The sequence below is a fragment of the Phacochoerus africanus genome, chromosome 15, assembly GCF_016906955.1.
Source record: "Phacochoerus africanus isolate WHEZ1 chromosome 15, ROS_Pafr_v1, whole genome shotgun sequence".
Classification (NCBI taxonomy): domain Eukaryota; kingdom Metazoa; phylum Chordata; class Mammalia; order Artiodactyla; family Suidae; genus Phacochoerus; species Phacochoerus africanus.
The window spans coordinates 73235242-73255296 of record NC_062558.1 but is presented as its reverse complement, the minus strand read 5'-3'; the positions used below and the strand labels follow the sequence as shown (position 1 = coordinate 73255296).

Sequence of the window (20055 nt, the reverse complement as noted above, 5' to 3'; positions counted from 1 at the left end):
CAGGAGTTGGTGATGAGAGTCCCCAGGCCCCCGAGGGCTCACTTTCACATCTGGTGTCTGACATGAACACGCAGGACTCGGTCAGACAGGGAAGGAAACAGGGAGGTGCCAGGGCCCCAAACACCACATCGCTTAGCTGGGTCCTGCAGACTCGTGGCTGAGACTGATGAGGGCCCCTGTCTAGCCCCCAGGGCATCTTTCACCACCTCCAAAGGGGAAGAGCCTTTCTCTCAAGGGGAGGAGTAAGGTCGGCTGCAAAGGGTGGGCACTGGTGCCCTACTACTGTGCAAAGTCTGGTCCTGGGTTGTCCTGCTTGCAGACCAGGAGTGCCTGGAAGCTCTCAGCAGCCATGGAAGCAGGAATGCAGCAGAGGCAGGAGAAGATGTCAGAAGACAACACAGCCTCACCAAGCCCCACACCCAGAGCTCTCCAGCCAGTGAAAGAATCCAGTGGCCCCTAAACTCAATGGTTTCTGTGCCCGATCCCAGCCCTACCTCCTGCTCCCAACAGACAGGCACAAAAAAAAAAAAAAAAAAAACAATTCAAGACTGGACATGTCCAAGTGAACAGGCCAGTCGTGGCAGGAGGCACTGTAACCATGGGTGACCCAGGCATCCTGACCCTCGGTGCAAGGGGGCCCAGACATGGAAAATTTTCTTTCTCTCTTTCTCTCTCTCTTCTGCTCTTCCATGAGGATCGAGAATGATGGAGTTCCCGTTGTGGCGCAGTGGTTAACGAATCTGACTAGGAACCATGAGGTTGTGGGTTTGGTCCCTGCCCTTGCTCAGTGGGTTAAGGATCCAGTGTTGCCGTGAGCTGTGGTGTAGGCCGAAAACGCGGCTCGGATCCCGCGTTGCTGTGGCTATGGTGTAGGCCTATGGCTACAGCTCCAATTCGACCCCTAGCCTGGGAACCTCCATATGCCGCGGGAGCGGCCCAAGAAATTGCAAAAAAAAAAAAAAAAAGAATGAGGTGGAGCGACTGGTGTAACTAAAGCTGCTCAGCACAGGCCCATGAAATGCAGTGTTTCACAGGTCCAAGCGAGACACGTTATTTGCAAAAGGAACTGGGAAGCTGGCAGGGAGGGGTTAGGAAGGACTCTTGCTTAAGGGCAGGGCAGAGATTTCAACATCAGATTCACTTCTCTTTCTTAAGGAGCCTGACTCGGGAAAGAGCGGGTCCTGGGTAATTAATATTATTTTAATAAGAGGTCACATGTGCAGAGGGCTCTGCCCTTAATATGCAGGACTTTAACATACATTATCACATGTGGACGTCATAGAAGGAGAAGAAATGAGCTCGTGGATGCCAAGTGCCTGACACGAAATGGCATGAAACGGGTGCTTAATGTGTTAGTTCCCCTGCTCCTGGCACAACCACCCACTGAAGTAGTCAGGAAAAATATCATTACCTCCATCCTAGAGTTGAGGAACTAGAGGCCCGTGACTCACACACAGTCACTGGATTTATAAGTGGCATCTGGATCTACATTCCAGGTTGTCTAACCCCTCATTTTGGGCCTCTCCTTACGAATTTCCATTCTTTCTCACATGGTGGGAAGAACATAGGCTCTGGACGAAGAGAAGTGGGTTCAAATCTAGGATCTACCATTTATTAGTCATGTGACTTTGGACAAGTTACTTAACCTCTCTGAATCGTGATATACTCACTTCTATTTTACGTTTTTGGCCCTGCTGCAGCATATGGAGCTCCCAGACCAGGGATGAGACCCAAGCCTGAGCCTCCAACTAAGCTGCAGCAACACCCGATCCACTGTGCCAGGATGGTGATCGAACCCGTGTCCCAGAGCTCCCAAGCCACTGCTGATCCCATTGTGCCACAGTGGCAGCTCTGATGTCCTCACTTTTATTTTATTTTTTGTATTTTCTAGGGCCATACCCACAGCATATGGAGGTTCCCAGGCTAGGGGTTGAACTGGAGCTGTAGCCGCAGGCCTACGCCAGAGCCACAGCAACACGAGATCTGAGCCTCGTCTGCGACCTATACCACAGCTCACGGCAATGCCAGATCCTTAACCCACTGAGCGAGGCCAGGGATCGAACCCTCAACCTCATGAATACTAGTCAGATTCATTTCCACTGAGCTACGATGGGAACTCCAGTTACCAAGCACTGACTGACTCATTTTGCAGAAAAGAAAACTAAAGTAGGCAGTCATTTCCCTGAAACCACAGAAATTGAAAGATCCTGGCAAAAGCCCTCTGAAACATTTGGATTTTTCGGTTTTTCTTTTTTTAAACTAACAGTAAGTTATAGTAACAATACATAATACACACTTACTATTAAAAAATTTGAATAATACATACATGCGTCAAAGTCAAAAGTCTGAGTTCTTCCTTCAACCTCCTCAGAGAAAGCCCTGCTAAGAGCTTTATGTTCCAGGATGGTTTTCCCAGCGAAACAAATATTCACACATACAGGGCTTGGTTTTTAACTTCATTTAACAAAAATGGAATCATATTACAAACAGTTGCTCGCTTGAAACCTTAACTCTACTTTTCCATTTCCTCTGGGAATTGCCTCTAAGGCTCACACTAATAGCCATACTTAGATTATCTCAGGATCCTGCTTGGCTCAACAATGGGGAATGGGCTGGCCAGTGTAGACACGCACGTCAGACTCCAGCGGTGCCATCCTGCAGGCACCTCAATCTTTCCATCTGTAATGTGGGTGTGTTCAGCTGACCTGGCTCTGGGAAGGCCTCTCTACTTTACACAGCACTTTCATATGCTGGTCCTTAAACTATCCTGTCCAGAGAAGCCCTAATAAAAAAATCAGAGGCCAGAGAGGTTGCTTGACCGGCCAAGGTGACCACTGGTCAGTGAGAAAACCGAGGTGGACGCCACCCTTCCTGCTCCTGTGCTCCCTCCTCAGTACACTTTTTGCTCAGCCCAGAGAGAGTCCAGGCCCAGAGCTTCCAAGAGCAGGAAGAAACGTGGGGAATTGTGGTCTTAAGGCCACAGCTCCACTCACTGCAGAGGCAGCATGGCTCCCTTGCCTTGCAGAAAGCACTCACTCCAGCCTGATTTTTTTTGGGGGGAGGCTTCATTCACCCTCCAGCAGCTACAAGCCAACGACTCATTTCCCCTTTCACAATCCTGGGAAGGAAGCTCAAAGGCCATAGCGAGCCCAAAGGTCCTGGACCTAAGAGATCCTCCTTGGTGCTGCAGCCCGCCTCCTGCAGGACCCACCCTCTTCCTGGCTCCCCAGCCCCACCTCTCATCCCCCGACCCCTGCTCAGGGTGGCAGCCCAGGGAACCTATATTTCTATCCTGCTTTTGGCAGCTGGTCCCTGAGCAGGGAGGGCACCGGCCAAAGCCTGGACAGTCTGGACTCTGTGGGTTCCTTACAGGACTCATCTGCTCTTGGCACCATCCTGCCTTCAGGCGGCTGGGCGCTGACAGAGGCTCTGACCCGCCCCCATCCCCTGAACCTCCACTCTGGCCAGGGATATAAATACCTGTGGGCACCCAGCTCCTTTTTTGTCCACCTTCACCTCCCCCAAAGGCCATACCCAGATCTGCCCACCCAATGTCACCTACTGCCTGGTGTTCCCTCAGCCTGCGTGCTTACTCCGTGGGAAGCACGCTGCCCGGTGCACAGGCGGCAGTGTGAGCATTCATGCACAGGCCCCCAGCTAGACCGCAAGTGCCAGGGGCGCAGAGCCGTGCCTCCAGGCGCTGGTGTCCCCCCTTGGTGGCTTCTCGGTTGGGCTGGGTGGCTGTCCTCCTGGCAGGCAGGAAGGCCTCCAGTGACACCTCACCCGGAAGGTTGTCTCAGAAGAGTTTACTGGCTCAGGTAAAGGCCAGGGACCCCTCTTCCCTAAATGACCCAGCCCCTCTCCAGCACCAGCCCCTCACTTCAGATCTGAGGGAAGGAGGGACGGGGTGGGGGTCCCAGGCGATTTCTGAGCCCCACTGTCCCTCACAACATCTGCACCTTGAGGCCCAGGGGGGGACATAAAAGCTCTACAGATAATCAGGAGTCTCCTCTGTTCAAGGCTCACAGAGACTGCTGACTACCTGACAGAGGAAACGTGTTCGGGAAGATAAAGTCCACTGTAGAGGCTTCTGAGGGAAAATTGTGTGTGCGAACATTCCCAGAGCTTAAGGGGCCCCTTTGGCATGTTGAAACACTGTAAGGGGAGCTTCCCTTCCCCCGTCCCTTTTGCAAGAGTTAGACAAAGCTCTCTGTCCCTTGTCTATCATTTTGCAAGAGTCAAACAAAGCTCTCAGTCCCTTGTCCATCATTTTATTTATGCTTCTGAACTGACAGTTCCATTTCACGGACTGTTCAGACAGCACTTCTATTTAATCAACAAATCTGGAGGAAAATGGGACCCCCATTCTTGATGAGGAAACTGAGGTTCCGAGAACCCAGATGTAGCAACAATCTACATAATAAGGTTGGGGTCCCTGCTGGGCATTTCCACCTGCCCTAATCCGATCTGCACACCTACAGGGTGGGCGTTATCGGCCCATTTTCCATGGGAAGAAGCAGGGGCTGTGCAGCCAAGCTGAAGTCCTGAGCAACCAGCACTCGGGGGTGGGGGTGGGGGCCTCTGGCTTAAGACCCCAATCCCAGTGCTCCTCCCCTACTTCCCCATATGCCTCTTGCTCATACATAAGGCCCTGAGGTCATGTCCAAGGTTCTCCTGGTGACCTTGGCTAATGCTAAGAGGAGCTTTCTGCTGGTGAGAGACTAAGCCCTTGCACAGGATGAGAACAAAGCTTGTCACACTGAACAAGCTAAAAATAAAGGAGGTACTAGGTCCCTCAAGGGAAACAGAACAGCCCTGGAATGTGGCGGGGCAAGAACAACAGGCTTCATTCTGGACCTCGTGGTCAATGGCTTGGGCAGGGGCCAGCCTCCAGACTCACAGTTTCCTATGTCCCAGGTGCTTCCAGACAAAAGAGAAGAGAGGATCCAAAGTAAGGACAGGTCTGGTTTCACCACGGGACAACCCCCAGACCACAGAGCCACAGCTTACAAATACTGCAGTGGTGGGAGCAGGCTGGGCTGAAAGCAAAGGACCTCAGGCCTCCACCAGCTACACAGATTCCTTCTGTAACCTTGGGCAAGTCACTTCCATCTCTGTGTTTTTCCATCAGTAAAAGAATAACAGGAGGTCCCGTCGTGGCTCAGCAGAAAACCAATCTGACTAGTATCCATGAGAACGCACGTTCAATCCCTGGCCTCCCTCAGTGGGTTAAGGATCTGGTGTTGCTGTGAGCTGTGGTGTAGGTCGAAGACACAGCTCGGATCCCATGTTGCGGTGGCTGGGGTGTAGGCCAGTAACTACAGCTCCAATTCAACCCCTAGCCTGGGAACCTCCATATGCCACAGGTACAGCCCTAAAAAGACCAAAAAAAGAAAAAGAAGAAGAAGAAGAATGAAAACTGCCCTCTCGTTCTCACTATGGTGGGTATAGGAGTTCCAGGACACTCTAGATTTCTCAGAACACAGGCTTTTCAGAATCCAATGGTGGCAAAGCAGAGGGATACCTAGGATCCCTGCCCCGGCTCAGGCTGCCTGCCCTCTGTTATCCAGGAAGCTGCACTCCGTACCATACAGGTGTGTTCCAGGTGAACAACAGCGATAACATCTGGCATGTGTATAGTTCTGTATGCTTTCCAAGTGCTTCCCTCTCTGTCCTCTGATTTGATAGATAGTAAGGCAGGAATCATTTACCTCATCTGACAGATAAGGCAACTGAGGCCCAGAGAGCTTGCTGTCTGCTAACAACACTGCTCAAGCTAGTGGGATCCTTTAAAGACAATGGATTACAGCCTCCTGGCTTCACAAATGTGGAGACTGAGGCCCAAGGATCCCTGGACCCCACTGCCTTAAATTCAGAGTGCCTCTTTCCAAACTTCAGAGCCACAAAATTCACTATCTAACAGAAAGCTTCCAATAAGAATACAATGCAAGCCACATACATAATTTAAAATGTTCTAGTAGTCACATTAAAAAAAAAAAGGTGAAATTGATTTAATAGCATTCTATTTAACCCAATGTATCTAAAATATTATTCCTACATGTAATTAGTATTTATTTATTTGTTTCTATTTATTTTATTTTTTGGCCATGCCCAAGGCATATAGAAGTTCTCAGGCCAGGGGTCGAACCCACATCACAGCAGCAACCCAAGCCACTGCAGTGACAATGCCCAGATACTTAACTTTCGGTACCACTAATGGAACTACCTAATTAGTATTTTTTAAATTATCGATGAGCTATTTTACTATTTTTGTGTCATATAAAGTCTTCAGAATCCTGTATTTTACATTCAATAGCACATATCAAACCGGATTTGCCACCTTTCAAGTGCTCAAGAGCCACACGTGGCTGGTAGCCACAGTTGTGGAGAGCATGGCTCTAGCTCTCCAATCACGTCCCCATCATGGGAGCCTTGCGAGATGATTTCTGCTGGGAGACCACTTGCAATGTACTGCCTTGGAAGCCTGAAGCCCTGGACCAAAGTCCTGGATCTGCAAACAGTGAGAGCTGGCATCAGACAGATCTGTGTCCTCATCCCAACCCTTCTGCTTTCTGGCTACCAAGATCACATCAATTCCACTTCCTAAGACTCACCTGCCTCACATGGAAGATGCAGGAAGAAACAGCTACATCCAAACTTGCCAGAAGGACTCCACTAAATCAAGCATGTAAAAGTATTTTGAAAATGGAACAGAACTTTGCAAATGTGAGGTGATGTCTTTGTTACAATGATGGCCTGGAGTCACTCATCCCACCCACCCAGAGAAGCACCAGGGGACATCAGAGAAATGAGGTCAGACTGAATAACATGGCTGGAGGCAAACCCCACGTGTCAATCAACCAAGGAATCAGCTTCTTACAGTAGGGCCAGCCAGAAGCTGGGAGAAAAAGCTAGACTAATAACGCCTACAAGGGAGCATTAGGGGGCCTTCTTGCAGGGTAAGTTTTGGCCGCCCATAGTGTCCTCTTTTAAATGCAAAGAGGATGGGGGGGGGGATGGGACAAATGGAAAGCACACAGGGAGAAATTTGAAAACCAGAGAAAATTCCTAACATTTCCCTGTAAAGACTTTATTGTGTCAATTTCCTTTCCAAGATGAGGGAGTTGGTCACCAGGGAGCAGTTGACAGTAGAAGGTTGGGGAGGGGAGGTGGGGCACAATCCAGTTAGTTGCCGGAAAGGCTGGGGGGGGGGGGGCGGGGAAGGGAAGGAAGGGGAGATGGGAGTCGAACTTGAAGGGCCCTGTGCTCAACTCCGCTCTTTCCCTGCTTGGATCTGTTTCCCTAAACAGCAAAATGAGAGTTGGATGTGGTATGGTGGAGAGAACACGGGTTTCTGAGTCAGGGGACTTGGCAGTGTTTCTATCCCTATCATGCCCGAGCTGTGTAGTCATCAGCAAGTCACTTCACCACTTGAGGGCCTTGGTTTCCTCATTTCTAAATTTTGCAGGTGGACAGAAGCAGGGGCTCTCCCAGCAATTCCACTCCTACGCATATGCCCAGGAGAAATGAAATGCAAATGTTCACAGCAGCATTATCAGAGCAGCCTCTAAGTGGAAACAAACCAAGTGTCAGTCAACTGACAAATGGCATAAACAAAATGTGGATCCCACTCCTGGGCATCTATCCAGAGAAAACGACTCGCAAAGACACATGTACTCCAATGTTCACTGCAGCACTATTTGCAATAGCCAAGACATGGAAACAACCTAAATGTCCATCGACAGAGGAGTGGATCCAGAAGATGTGGTACATATACACAATGGAATATTACTCAGCCATTAAAAGGAACGAAATACCGGCATTTTTAGCAACATGGATGGACCTAGAAATTATCACGGTAAGTGAAGTCAGCCATACAATGAGACACTAACATCAAATGCTTCCACTGACATGTGGAATCTGAAAAAAGGACAGAATGAACTTCTTTGCAGAACAGATATGGACTCACAGACTTTGAAAAACGTATGGTTTCTGAAGGAGACAGTTCAGTGGGTGGGGGGATGCGCTGGGGTTGTGGGATGGAAATCCTATAAAATCAGATTGTGATGATCATTGTACAACTATAAATGTAATAAATTCATTGAGTAGTTTTAAAAAATACAAAAAAATGTGGAATACAGACACAAGTGAATATTACTCAGCAATAAAAAGAACTGAAGTTTTCATACATGCTACAGTATGGATGAACCTTGAAAACATGCTAAGTGTTATCAACTATACTTTAATTAAGAAAAAAAAAAGAGGGAGTTCCCGTCGTGGCGCAGTGGTTAACGAATCCGACTAGGAACCATGAGGTTGCGGCTTTGGTCCCTGCCCTTGCTCAGTGGATTAAGGATCCGGCGTTGCCGTGAGCTGTGGTGTAGGTTGCAGACACGGCTTGGATCCCGCGTTGCTGTGGCTCTGGCGTAGGCCAGCGGCTACAGCTCCGATTGGACCCCTAGCCTGGGAACCTCCATATGCCACATGGGAGTGGCCCTAGAAATAGCAAAAAGACAAAAAAAAGAAAAAAAAAGAAAGTACATTAGTAGATCCCAAGGTGGAGGAGGCAATGGGAAGTGACTGCTTAATGGGTATAAGGTCTCTTTTGGGAGTGATGAAAATGTTCTGGAATTAGATGGTGGTGATGGTTTCACAATCTTACAAATGTACTAACACCACAGACTTGCACTTTAATTTTATTTTTGGTGACACTCAGCATGTGAAAGTTCAGGGGCCAGGGATCAAATTCTTGCCACAGCAGTGACCTGCGCTATCCAAGCAGCCATCCAAGTGACAATGCCAGATCCTTAACCCACTGAGCCACCAGCGAATTCCCAGTCTTGCCCCCCTTTTTTTTGTCCTGTGGCATATGGAGTTCCCAGCCCAGGGATCAGATCTGAGCCGCAGTTGTGGGGGCAAAATCACACGTGTGTGTTTTAATTCCCAGAAAAGTTTAAGAGATTCACACTAGAGCACAAGGGGAGGCAGGGAGCCCTCCCAAACCTATCTCTGCCTCGCCGCCTCCTCCCTTCTGGGCACTGCAAATAGTCACAGGGCGAGCACTGTTTAAGATGAGACCTATCAACGCCACCCAGGAGTGCTTGACAGCGGGCCCTGCTTCATAAGGTAAATGAGGAAATGACTGGTTTTAAGCCAAGCGCGAATGCTGCAACCTGAATGGAAATGACTGGGAAGAAACAGTCTCTTTCAAACTATGAAAAAATTTAAAGGGTTGACTGTACCAAGGGTTGGTGTGGAACCACAGGAACCTGTATAGACTTTTGACCAGATTGGGAAGTGGCAGGATCACTGAGGCAATTTGGCCAGGGATCAAATTCTTGCCACAGCAGTGACCTGAGCTATCCAAGCAACCATCCAAGTGACAATGCCAGATCCTTAACCCACTGAGCCACCAGTGAATTCCCAGTCTTGCCCCCCCCTTTTTTTGTCCTGTGGCATATGGAGTTCCCAGCCCAGGGATCAGATCTGAGCCGCAGTTGTGACCTAAGCTACAGCTGCAGCAATGCTGGATCCCCAACCCACGTGCCGATCTGGGGATCAAACCTACATCACAGTACTCCCAAGACACTGCCGATCCCATTTTGCCACAGCACTTTTTAAAATGGTTAAGTTGTCTGGTAAATGAATTACATTTCAATTAAAAAAAAAAAAAGTGGGGGTTCCACCAGCAGACTTGAACGGTCTGAATGCTGGCCCTTCTGTTGACTATGTGAGCCTCAGGGTCGTCGCCGAAAGTGGAGATCATAAGAGGACCCACGCATCACAAGGCTGCTGTGGGGATGTAATGCCTTTGGTGCAGCAGAGGTGACAGGCATTATGTGTTGCTTCGATTAGTATTATTACTACTGATGATGAAATAAGACTCATTTTAGGAAAGGCAGGCCCCTAATAGGCTTTCGATAGGTCCCTCCCTCCAAGGTACCCCCAGGGCCTCAGTGTCTGTACACCTGTAACCAAGCATGGAATCAGATGAACATGATCTGACATTTTTCTGCCTCTCATGGGGACAGCAAGCTCGGCTTCTGTTTGCAAAGGGCTGGGCTGCAGACTTCACATTTCAGTTTTCTGGCCACGGGGGGCACGGCCACCCTCTCCTTTTAAGGAAGATAGTCTAAGAGAGGCTGCCGGCTTGAGCTTTCTATAATAGAGAATGGCTCAAGGGACTGAAAAGCCAGCCCTGCCTGGGTCAGATCCACCCAGGAAGAGAGGAGTGTGTGGGGCTGCACCCATGACATATGGAGATTCCCAGGCTAGGGGTCGAATAGGAGCTGTAGCTGCTGGCCAGCCACAGCCACAGCATCAGATCCAAGCCCCGTCTGCGACCTACACCACAGCTCATGGCAATGCCAGATCCTTAACCCACAAAGTGAGGCCAGGGATCGAACCTGAGTCCTCATGGATACTAGTCGGATTCATTTCTGCTGATCCGCAATGGGAACTCCATTGTGGCACTATTTGTAGTTTAAGAAATCAGAAACCCAAAGGCCCACCAAAAGAACAGATAAAAATTAGTCTTGTGTGTGCACACAACATAAGAGCATATAACAGTTTAAATTGATGAAACAGAGGTATATGGATCAACATGACAGAATCCCAATATACAAAGTTGAGCTAAAAAAGAAAGCAAGTTGCAGCATACAAACAGGATAACACCATTTACAAAAGGTTAAAACCATATAAAGTAACATTATATACTCTTTATAGATACATGATATGTAATAACAGCATAAAAACATGCAGGAAATGATAAACAGCAAATTCAGGACAGAGTTCACCTCCCAAAGGCAAACAAATGGGATGAAGACAGGCATAGAAGGGGTTTCAGTTGTGTCTGTGAGGTAATTGTAATTGTCTGTTTCTTCTCAGGCTGTGTAGTGGATACACAACTGTTTGTTAACTTCAATATTTTTTAGGCACCTCAAATATTTCCTAAGAACAAATTAATTCACATGGATTGATTTGTGGGGGTGGGAATTAAAATACAGATTCCAGGAGTTTCTGCTGTGGCACAGCAGAAACAAATCCAACTAGGGACCATGAGGTTACGGGTTTGATCCCTGGTCTCGCTCAGTGGGTTAAGGATCCAGCATTGCTGTGAGCTGTGGTGTAGGTCGCAGATGCAGCTCGGATCTGGAGTTGCTGTGGCTGTGGTATAGGCCAGTGGCTACAGCTCCGATTAGACCCCTAGCCTGGGAACCTCCACAAGCTGTGGGTACAACCCTAAAAAGACAAAAATAATAATAATTATAATTAAATACAGATTCCAAGTTAAATCATTAAAATCAACAAAGATGGGTTTTTCTCCTGGAGGAAAGAAGCAGGGGAAGCAAGAATAGCCTTCCGGATTTTCTAAGACCTTGAGAAACCCACTTAACTCCTCTGGGCCTCCAATCAGTCCCTGTTTCTAAATGGGGAATAAAATCTCTGCCTTCTGTCTATAGCACACAAAGCAGGCAGCAGGATGTCCAGAGGAGTTGCTGAGGTTGGGGGGTGGGGGTGGTGGGTTGGGCTCAGAGGCCTGCCCTGGGACGCCCTGGCCCTGGGATCTGGGGGATAATACTTCCTGTCCTGACAACCTCACTGAGGTTTTTGAAAAATCCGATGAAAGCGTGCGCTCACACGTAGGTTAGTACTTTTTGTGTGTACTGCCAGATATAGACACACATATATACAAACATATATGTGCATATATACAGATGCACACACCTGATACCTGATATGGCACCCATAAGGTGTTTGGGAATGCTCAGCAATAACAAACCATTAAAAAGAGAGCAAAACTACAGTTTCTAGGTAGAATATTCCAATTTGCACATCTAGAAACTGACTTTAAGCAACTCTGAGGCTAGTGATTTCCCACCCGAGATCTGACCACTGGCTCCAACAGCTCTCATAGCATTCTATGCTTTGCACTTATCGTAAGACAGCAAATAATTATTTATACTCTACGAGAATAGGGACTATTTCTACCAGGTTCCTAGTCATCACCCCAGCCTTGCACAGTAGTCTGCACATAAAAAGGGACTCAAAGATTTTCTGAAGAAATGAGTGAGTTTCCCCAATCAGATTTGATTCCAAAGGTTCTCAAAGCAAAAAGCAGGTGACAGTGGTGTAGCCAGGACTGCTTCCTGGAGGTGGAGGTGTATGGCTGCCCCTCTATCCAGTACCTCCTCTGGGGGCCTCCTCAGGCACGTTCACAGCTAACTCCAATGGCTAATTCTATCAGGCAGGAATCCTTGACTGCAGACATGCACAGAGAGACAAATCAGTGCTTTTAGGAGAAAGCTGCCTGTGCCTTCTCCAGAAAACAGGAGGCGTGTGGGAGGACAGCGTGGCACGGCCAGATGTGAAAGTCCCTCATACCCACCAGCTTTCCCAGTTTATGCCCTCACGACAGTCCCAAATTATCAAACCAAATGAAGTGTTGGGGATTTTCTCTGGGGAGAACTCCAAGGACCATCCAAGGTAGAGGGGACAGGGATGATGAAACGAAGATACACCAAGGACTGAGGCTCTTACTGGGTATTTATGTAACACCAGATCAAAAAGTGCATGAGAGGAGTTCCCTTGTGGCACAGCTGGTTAAGGATCCACGGCTGTCACTGCAGCGGCTCGGCTCGCTGCTGTGGCACAGGTTCAATTCCTGGCCTGGGAACTCTCACATGCTGTGGGCACACCCTCACCTCAAAAAGAGGTGCATGAGATATTTTTCATAATTTCCTAATCCTTAGCTCTCTCACTCCCGAGCAATAAGGAAATGAGCATTTTATTTATTTATTTATTTTTGCTTTTTAGGGCTGCACCTGCAGCATATGGAGGTTCCCAGGCTAGGGGTTTAATCTGAGCTACTGCTGCTGGCCTACACCACAGCCACAGCAATGGGGGATCTGAGCCATGCTGCAACCTACACCACAGCACATGGCAATACTGGATCCTAACCTACTAAGCCATGCCAGGGATCAAACCTGCAACCTCATGGTTCCTAGCCAGATTCGTTTCTGCTGCGCTGTTCAAACCCGCAACCTCATGGTTCCTAGTCGGATTCTTTTCCATTCTGCTGGGAACTTCAGGCACTTTTTAAAAAATGCTTGGTTTTGTCAATGGGACACATGGGCTCTGAGGAAACAGAACTCGGTAGCCCTTTAACTACTAAGCTTATTCTCTTCTACCTTCCTAGGCCAAGCACTCGAGGACTCAGCCAAGCACTCGAGGACTCTGGGTTCAGTCACTGGACAAGTCACACCTATTGTTTACCTGCTGAAGGGAATTCTTTAGGGTCATGGGGGTCCCTCACACAGAAGATTCACTGGCATTTGCTCACCATGAAGACAACCCTGGAACAAAGGAAGCCTAGTCTTTCTTTAGAAGCCAAGTTCTGACTTTTCTAGACCCATTTCCCCTTCCTAAAGGAACAGAACGCTATGCAATCCTTCACCCTCCTTCAGGCTCCTAATGGCTAACCCAAGAAGACATAGGTGAGATGAGGAACATGCTAAAAGTTATTTGGAGTTCAAAAGACTCAGACTCCAGCTGCAGAATTAACAGATGTCTGGGATTCTGATAAATCTTTCACAAGGACACACATGCTTCCTTTTCCTCCTCAAAGCACTAGAAGAGTGAAAGGGAAATCTGTTCGGTACTTACTTCAGTCCAATGCCAGGACACCCTTTCCATGGCACCCCATCATCAACACTGTGCAGAAGCAGTCTGGAAAATGCGGGCGTGATGCTGGGAAGCCAGAGCCTTGGCTGTTTCAACCCAGGATATATTTATGAGGTTGAATGACTGATGAGTCTCATAGGCAACAGGGAGAGAAAAGACACCCTTTCACGATCACTTTTGTATCCTGAGCAATCCCGCAAACCTTCCCTGGCATCGTCCCCATCTTTCCTCTCCCTAACCTCATACCAGAGGGCAAGAAGATGGATGAAGATTAGTGAGGGTTGCTGGAGCTGAACCAGGGTCCCAGAGGCCGCCTTGGGCTGGAGGGCTGAATCATCATGGCTGCTCACTGTGGCAGGTTGGGGGAGAGGGGGGCTGTGCTGTCTTTACTGGATCCTCATCAGGTTGCAGGTAGGGCCCAGTTCCTGCAGGAAGAACAGGGCTTGGGGTCCTGCAACACCACCCAGTCTTTCCTAGGGTAAGTAATGGGTAGGAACAGCTGGTCTCTAATAAGTCCTGAGTCCCAGGAGAGCAGAGGCAGTTCCCTAGGATCTGCACAGGTAGGGACTGGGAAAACTGACTAGGTCATCAGAGCAAGGGTCCAGTGTGTGCCCAGGAGGCCCAGGAAGTTTCCTAAGGGCCACACTCATGGATGGCGGTGCCACTCAGCCCGTCATGCAGATCTAGGTGACCCCCTGGCAGGACTCCATATACTCTCCCTACAGAAAGCAGCTTAAGAACTGCAGCTAAGATCTCTGTGAAGTGCAAGAAAGCCCTCTTGTTTTTTTAAGACTCTCCTTGACCAATAACATCATCTGGTGGAAGCTTTGACCTCAAGACCCTCCTCTGGCAACATCTTGAGGCCAGAGGAGGGCGGGAAGGGAATTTCAGAATGCCAGTCTCAGAGGAAAAGGCATTTGAGGATCAACTGATTCAGAAGTCATACCATCAGGACCCTGGTGGATAGAATGTGAGTCAGGCCACCAGAGGAGTGGAGAGCTCTGGAGCCACACAAGACTCTGCATGTCTGCTAAAATGGGTCTCACTGAAGGCAGTCCAAACCTCAACCCAACTTGGCCCCTGGCAGCCACTCGGATATTGGTGGCTACAGATGCTGGAGGCATCAGGGGCATCAGGGTCCCTGCCTCAGTAATCTGCTGTCTTGAACTCTGGGGGCACCACGTGCAGGGTAAGGGCAGTGAACTCATCTATACTTTAAGTCCCCCACTGTGAAACAGGAAGAACATGGATGATTGACGGCATCACTGAAGAAAACTGGTGAAATGCACGAATTGGCATTTGCAGCTCCCTCAGCTCAGTGGCCAGAAGTTCGGAAGCTCCAGGGTGCTCCACGGGAGCAAGCATGAGTCCCACAGTTTGACAACTCCAGAGTCACCACAGCTTGTAGCCATGAGGGGCCGTGGCACATTCCCAGGCCTGTCTTCTAACTGCCCCACTCTGGTGCCCACTCAGCACAGAATCCAGGATCCAAGCAGCATCCCCCAGGCCTTTGCCTCAGCACCTCCCTGTCAGCTGACTTCCAGGAGGAGCTTCGGTCAAGTTCCCAAGAGAGAGGCGGAGACCCGGGTCTCGCCCTGACTCTCCCTGTAACTCCTCGGGTGACCTTGATGAGGTCACTGCCCTCAGCAGGCCAGTTTCGTATTGTGCCAGAGGAAGGGGTTGTCTAGGTTGGTAAGGAAGAGCCTTGAACATCCTGTGGCTGGGGGCCTGAGGCTCCTGCCTCTCACCTGTAGGTAGCACCCTTGTTTGAACTCCCAGGTCAAGTTGACTTTGCTGTCTACCCTAGCTTATCCCAGCACTAATGTCACCATGCTGGCTGTGAGGTGGTCAGGAGCCTGTGCCAGGCTTGGAACTGATAAAATGGGCATCTTTCCCTATACGGCCTAGGCTGTTTCTTAAAAATGTAGTGCAAACGTTGGTATAAGAGAGAGGTACACCTTTAACGCCTGCCAGCAGATGGTATTTTACATTAAAAGTCAAAGGCAGCAACACCTCAGGGTAGGGAGAAACATCCTTGTGCAAGTACACACATGCCACAAGCATACATGTCGAGGCCTCCATCCTACTCAAAAGACCAGTCTCTTATTTGAGCTCCCTGGACTGGCTGGAAATAACAGCTTAAGAGAGCGGTCGCGGAGAGGGAAAAAGAAATTCCATTCAGACAAACCGCTCCAGACCTGAGGCCTGTGAGCAAAGTTTCCGGTGGCCTCCGCGCCCCTCCCTGTTCCAGGAAGCAGCGCGCTGGTCGCCCAGTCCTCAGATTAAGGAGCAGCCGAAGCAGCTGGGAGAGCCCGGGTAACAGCCTTCCCGGGCATCTGACGCCCTCCGCCGGGAACCCCAAATATGGGATGCCTGGCCTTCAGCCAGCACCCCCGCCTGCTTCGCGCTCACCTCCCCAGCATCTCCATGATCACTCCTCCGCCCACGGCGCTCGGACGGTACCAAACAGGCCCTGGGGACCAGCCCACCAGTCCCCACACAACCACCATCCCACATGGCCTGGGGGCCCATGTGACATCCACAGCCTGTTTCAAGGACACTGCAGCAAGCACTCCAGTCTCGGGGTCTTCCTACTCGTCCCCCACGAACACACACACACACGCACGCACGCACGCACGATTCCCAGGGAGACTCAAAGGGCAAAGCCTTCCCTCTGCAGTCCAACCAGTGCTGGCCTGGGGAAGGCTGGGCGCGAGAGGATGGAGGCGGCTGCGGCGGATACCGGAATGCAACGCTGCTGGCAGAGCGCAGGGCGGCGGCGCCAGTGGGGGCTCACCTTTTTGATTTGGTCATCCTTCAGTTCGGTGAAGTAATAGGCCAGGAGCTGCGCGGCGATCATGCTGGCAGTCGGAGGAGCCGGGCGGCAGGAGTGGGGCGGGCGTCTGTCCTCCTCAGCCTGGGCGAGCAGTGGTCCTCCCGCGGCTGCTCCGCAGCTCCTCCTCCTTCGGCGGCTCCTCCCCCACGAGCCGGGGCGCGGCGGCAGCTCGCGCGTTCCCTGTCTCCGCGCTCCCGTCGCCGTCCCCGGGAGGGTGACAGCCGCCAGTCGGCCCACCTCCTCGGCGCCCATTGGCTGCCGCGCGCCTCGGCAGAGCCAGGCGGTGGAGGCTGGGCTGGGGCCGGGGGGGCGCGGCGGCCGCCCCTCCCCGCGCCGGAAAGGGGGCGGGCGATGCCGCGAAATCCCCCAAGGCCAAGCATCTCCCTGCACGTCCCCCACGTAGAGAGCCGGCGCAGGGGCGGGAGGTGCTGTTGTGCGCGCACCGTCACGCGTGGCGGCGTCCTGCTAGGGCGGGGCACAGGCGGCGGGGTGGGGGGACGCGGGAGGAGGCACCGCCTGTCTAGGCTTGCTGTCGAACTGGGCAGCCTAGAGGGGGCGGTCCCCTTCTTCGGAAATTAGGGCTCTCTCCCGCGAATTCCGTGGAAGGGGAGACGTCCGGGGGAGGCGGGGGGGGGGGGGCCCTCGAAGAAGGGGGCGTGGAAAGCGCACGGGGCCTCTGCTGGCGGAAGCGAGATCCGGAGGCTTCTAGGTCCTCGCACCCGGTCGCCACGCCACACCTCTCTGGCGAGCCCAAGGGGCCGAGCGCGGAGCCCCACCTGGGTCCTCACTGACGGGGCGTCACCTCACGCCACCCCACCCTGCCCGTGCAGTGGCCCCTCCTGGCCTAATCTCCGGCTGGTGGATTTGTATTGTTAGACTAAGAACGACGCCCCACACCACCCGCCCCTGAGTCACTGGTCCTTGAGGCCCTCCTAAAGGGCGCATGCCGGCTGGGCGGGACTTGAGGCCCCATCCCCCAGGCCTTCTCTTCCTCTTGGACATCCAGGCTTGCTGGAGACTGAGGGACAGTTTAGGCGCCCCTCTTAGGTGCCGCCGTTTTCACTTCCAGGTAGGAAGTTAGTTGGGATAGGAGGAATCCTTGGAAAATCATTCAGCTTTAAAGGGGGGAAGGAAGGTGTGGAATCAGGTGTTTTTGCTGCTACTAGGGCTAATGGCAACCATGCCATTCTTAAATGTATTGCTTTTCTGTGCCAGACACCACCGGGAGCTTTCCGCCCTACAAGAGGACACGTAATGAGCTCAAAATACAAGGAAATGGTTACTATTCTGATTCAACCCGCAAGCAGGTGGAGGCTCACTGAGGCCATGTGTTTTGCTATACAACCAGAAAGCTGTAGGTCCACGATTAGACCTTGGCTCTTTGTGTTTTCAAAGCCAGTGCTCACCCCTGGGATTTGCTGTCCTACCAATCGTTTGCACCCTCTCTGCCTAAATGGTTCCTTACAGGAACCAAGGCTCACCATTCGATGCCCTGACATGGCCAGAATCCAACCAGGTAATCTCTACCCTAGCCCTGGATCCTGGGGCCCTGGTCAGGCCTAAGAAATGTACAGAAGAGTCGGGAGGGGATGATTTAGGTCCAGAACAGCCCTCAGGAACCTCAAGAGCATGGCTTTTGCCACCACCAATTGAAAAAGAACTCAGCTGTGGCCCATGAGGAGCATAGCCCCTGCCCCCTGGCTTTATGGAGGTGGCATCCTGAGTCACTCTCTGAGCCTGCTTCCTCACCTATACCATGGAGATACTAATGCCCACCTTGGTTGCTGTGAAATAGTACAAATAAAATACCTTCTTATAATACATGCTTAATAAACAGTAGGTATTATTATTATTATTTTGCCTTTTTTGTCTTTTTAGGGCCGCACCTGCAGCATATGGAGATTTCCAGGCTAGGGGTCTAATTGGAGCTGTAGCCACTGGCCTATGCCAGAGCCACAGCCACGCCAGATCTGAGCTGCATCTGCAACCTACACTACAGCTCACTGCAACGCTGGATCCTTAACCCACTGAGCAAGGCGAGGGATCGGACCCGCAACCTCATGGTTCCTAGTCGGATTCACTTCCGCTGCACCACAACGGGAACGGTATTATTATAAGGTTGATTGGGAAGCTGATGAGTTTTACATTTCAGGGCTTCTCACTTGCATTCCCCCAATTCTAGGCACTGAGAAGGCCTAGCAACTTTATAATTTTGGATTATTTGCCAAAGTGGCTCCCCCAAATTATTTAAGCTTCAAGCCTCACAAAACCTAGATCTGTTCACCACCACCACCCCCCCCACCCCCGCCAATAGTATTATAAACCAGGAACAGAGAGGTGTTCTGGCATCCATCAAACACTTAGACCACCTCTGTGGCCATAAAGCAAAACTGGGTGAATGGGTACAATTTGCCATTTGACTCTTGCAAACGTGATTCTGCCAGACTCATGAGGATCAAGAACTGTGCTTTGGAGTTCCTGTCGTGGCTCAGTGGTTAACGAACCCGACTAGGAACCCTGAGGTTGTGGGTTCGATCCCTGGCCTCACTCAGTGGGTTAAGGATCCAGTGTTGCCGTGAGCTGTGGTTTGGGTTGCAGACACAGCTCAGATCTGGTGTTGCTGTGGCTGTGTCATAGGCCGGCGGCTGCAGTCGGATTGGACCCCTAGCCTGAGAACCTCCATATGCCATGGATATGGCCCTAAAAAGACAAAAACAAAAAACAACAACAACAAAAAAAAAACCTGTGCTTTGTTCATCACTCTGTCTCACACTAGAAAGAAGGTGGCATGAACCCTGTGTAGTGATCAGGAGCACACATCCCCCTTAAACCAGGCCCAGCCTGCATGGTCACCAAGCCCTCATTACAACCGAGATAAATTATCTGAGCTGGAGCCATGGAGAAGCTAATCCTTCCTCCAATGGCCAGGCTCTCCTGAGATGTTCTGCTTGCAGGCAGGGAGGCTGCCAATGCTTTCTCGTCCCTGCCTTTGAGAGTAAAACTCTCAAGGGGATTCACTTCTCTCCACCCCTTGAATGCAGCCATACCCCAAGGCCTATCAGTGTTTCCTGAGAAATAGCTCTAGGCCTGCCCCACTGCCTCCTCCCAACCCTCAGTCCTCACGAGCCCATGCCAGAAATATTACAAGAGTCTTCTAGCTATCCTTCCTTGTTCCTGGCTTCCCGCCATCCAAGTCATTCTGAGGTCCTGGCCACATGAATCCTGCTAAAAAGCAGCCTAATCACATCATGACCCTGCCCCAAATCCCTTGATGGCCCCCTCCTTCCTGATGGAGCCAGTTTCAACATCTCCACCTGCTGTCTGAGGCCTTCTGTAATCTGACTCCACTCTTCCCCTCTTATCTCTTCCACCACCATTGGCCACGGCAAAGCCACTTCCCACTGTCTTTGGCCCCCACACACCAAGTGCATCCCGTTTGAGCCCCTGCTCATTTCCCTGCTTGCTAGGCCTTCTCCACTCACCTCCACCTGACAAGCCTCCCGCTCGCCAGAGGCCCAGCTCTCCCACCCTCCCTA

General features: G+C 50.8%; 1 protein-coding gene across 1 annotated transcript in view; it reads right to left on the bottom strand.

Moving 5' to 3' along the window:
* The window catches only part of HK1 (hexokinase 1), a 78053-nt gene extending 61453 nt beyond the window's left edge, over positions 1 to 16600 (bottom strand). Inside the window, 1 exon segment of the mRNA XM_047762788.1 lies at positions 16481 to 16600. Coding sequence (XP_047618744.1) covers positions 16481 to 16543 — 63 coding nt within the window. The 5' untranslated portion in view covers positions 16544 to 16600.
* Between the last annotated feature and the right edge of the window lie 3455 nt (positions 16601 to 20055).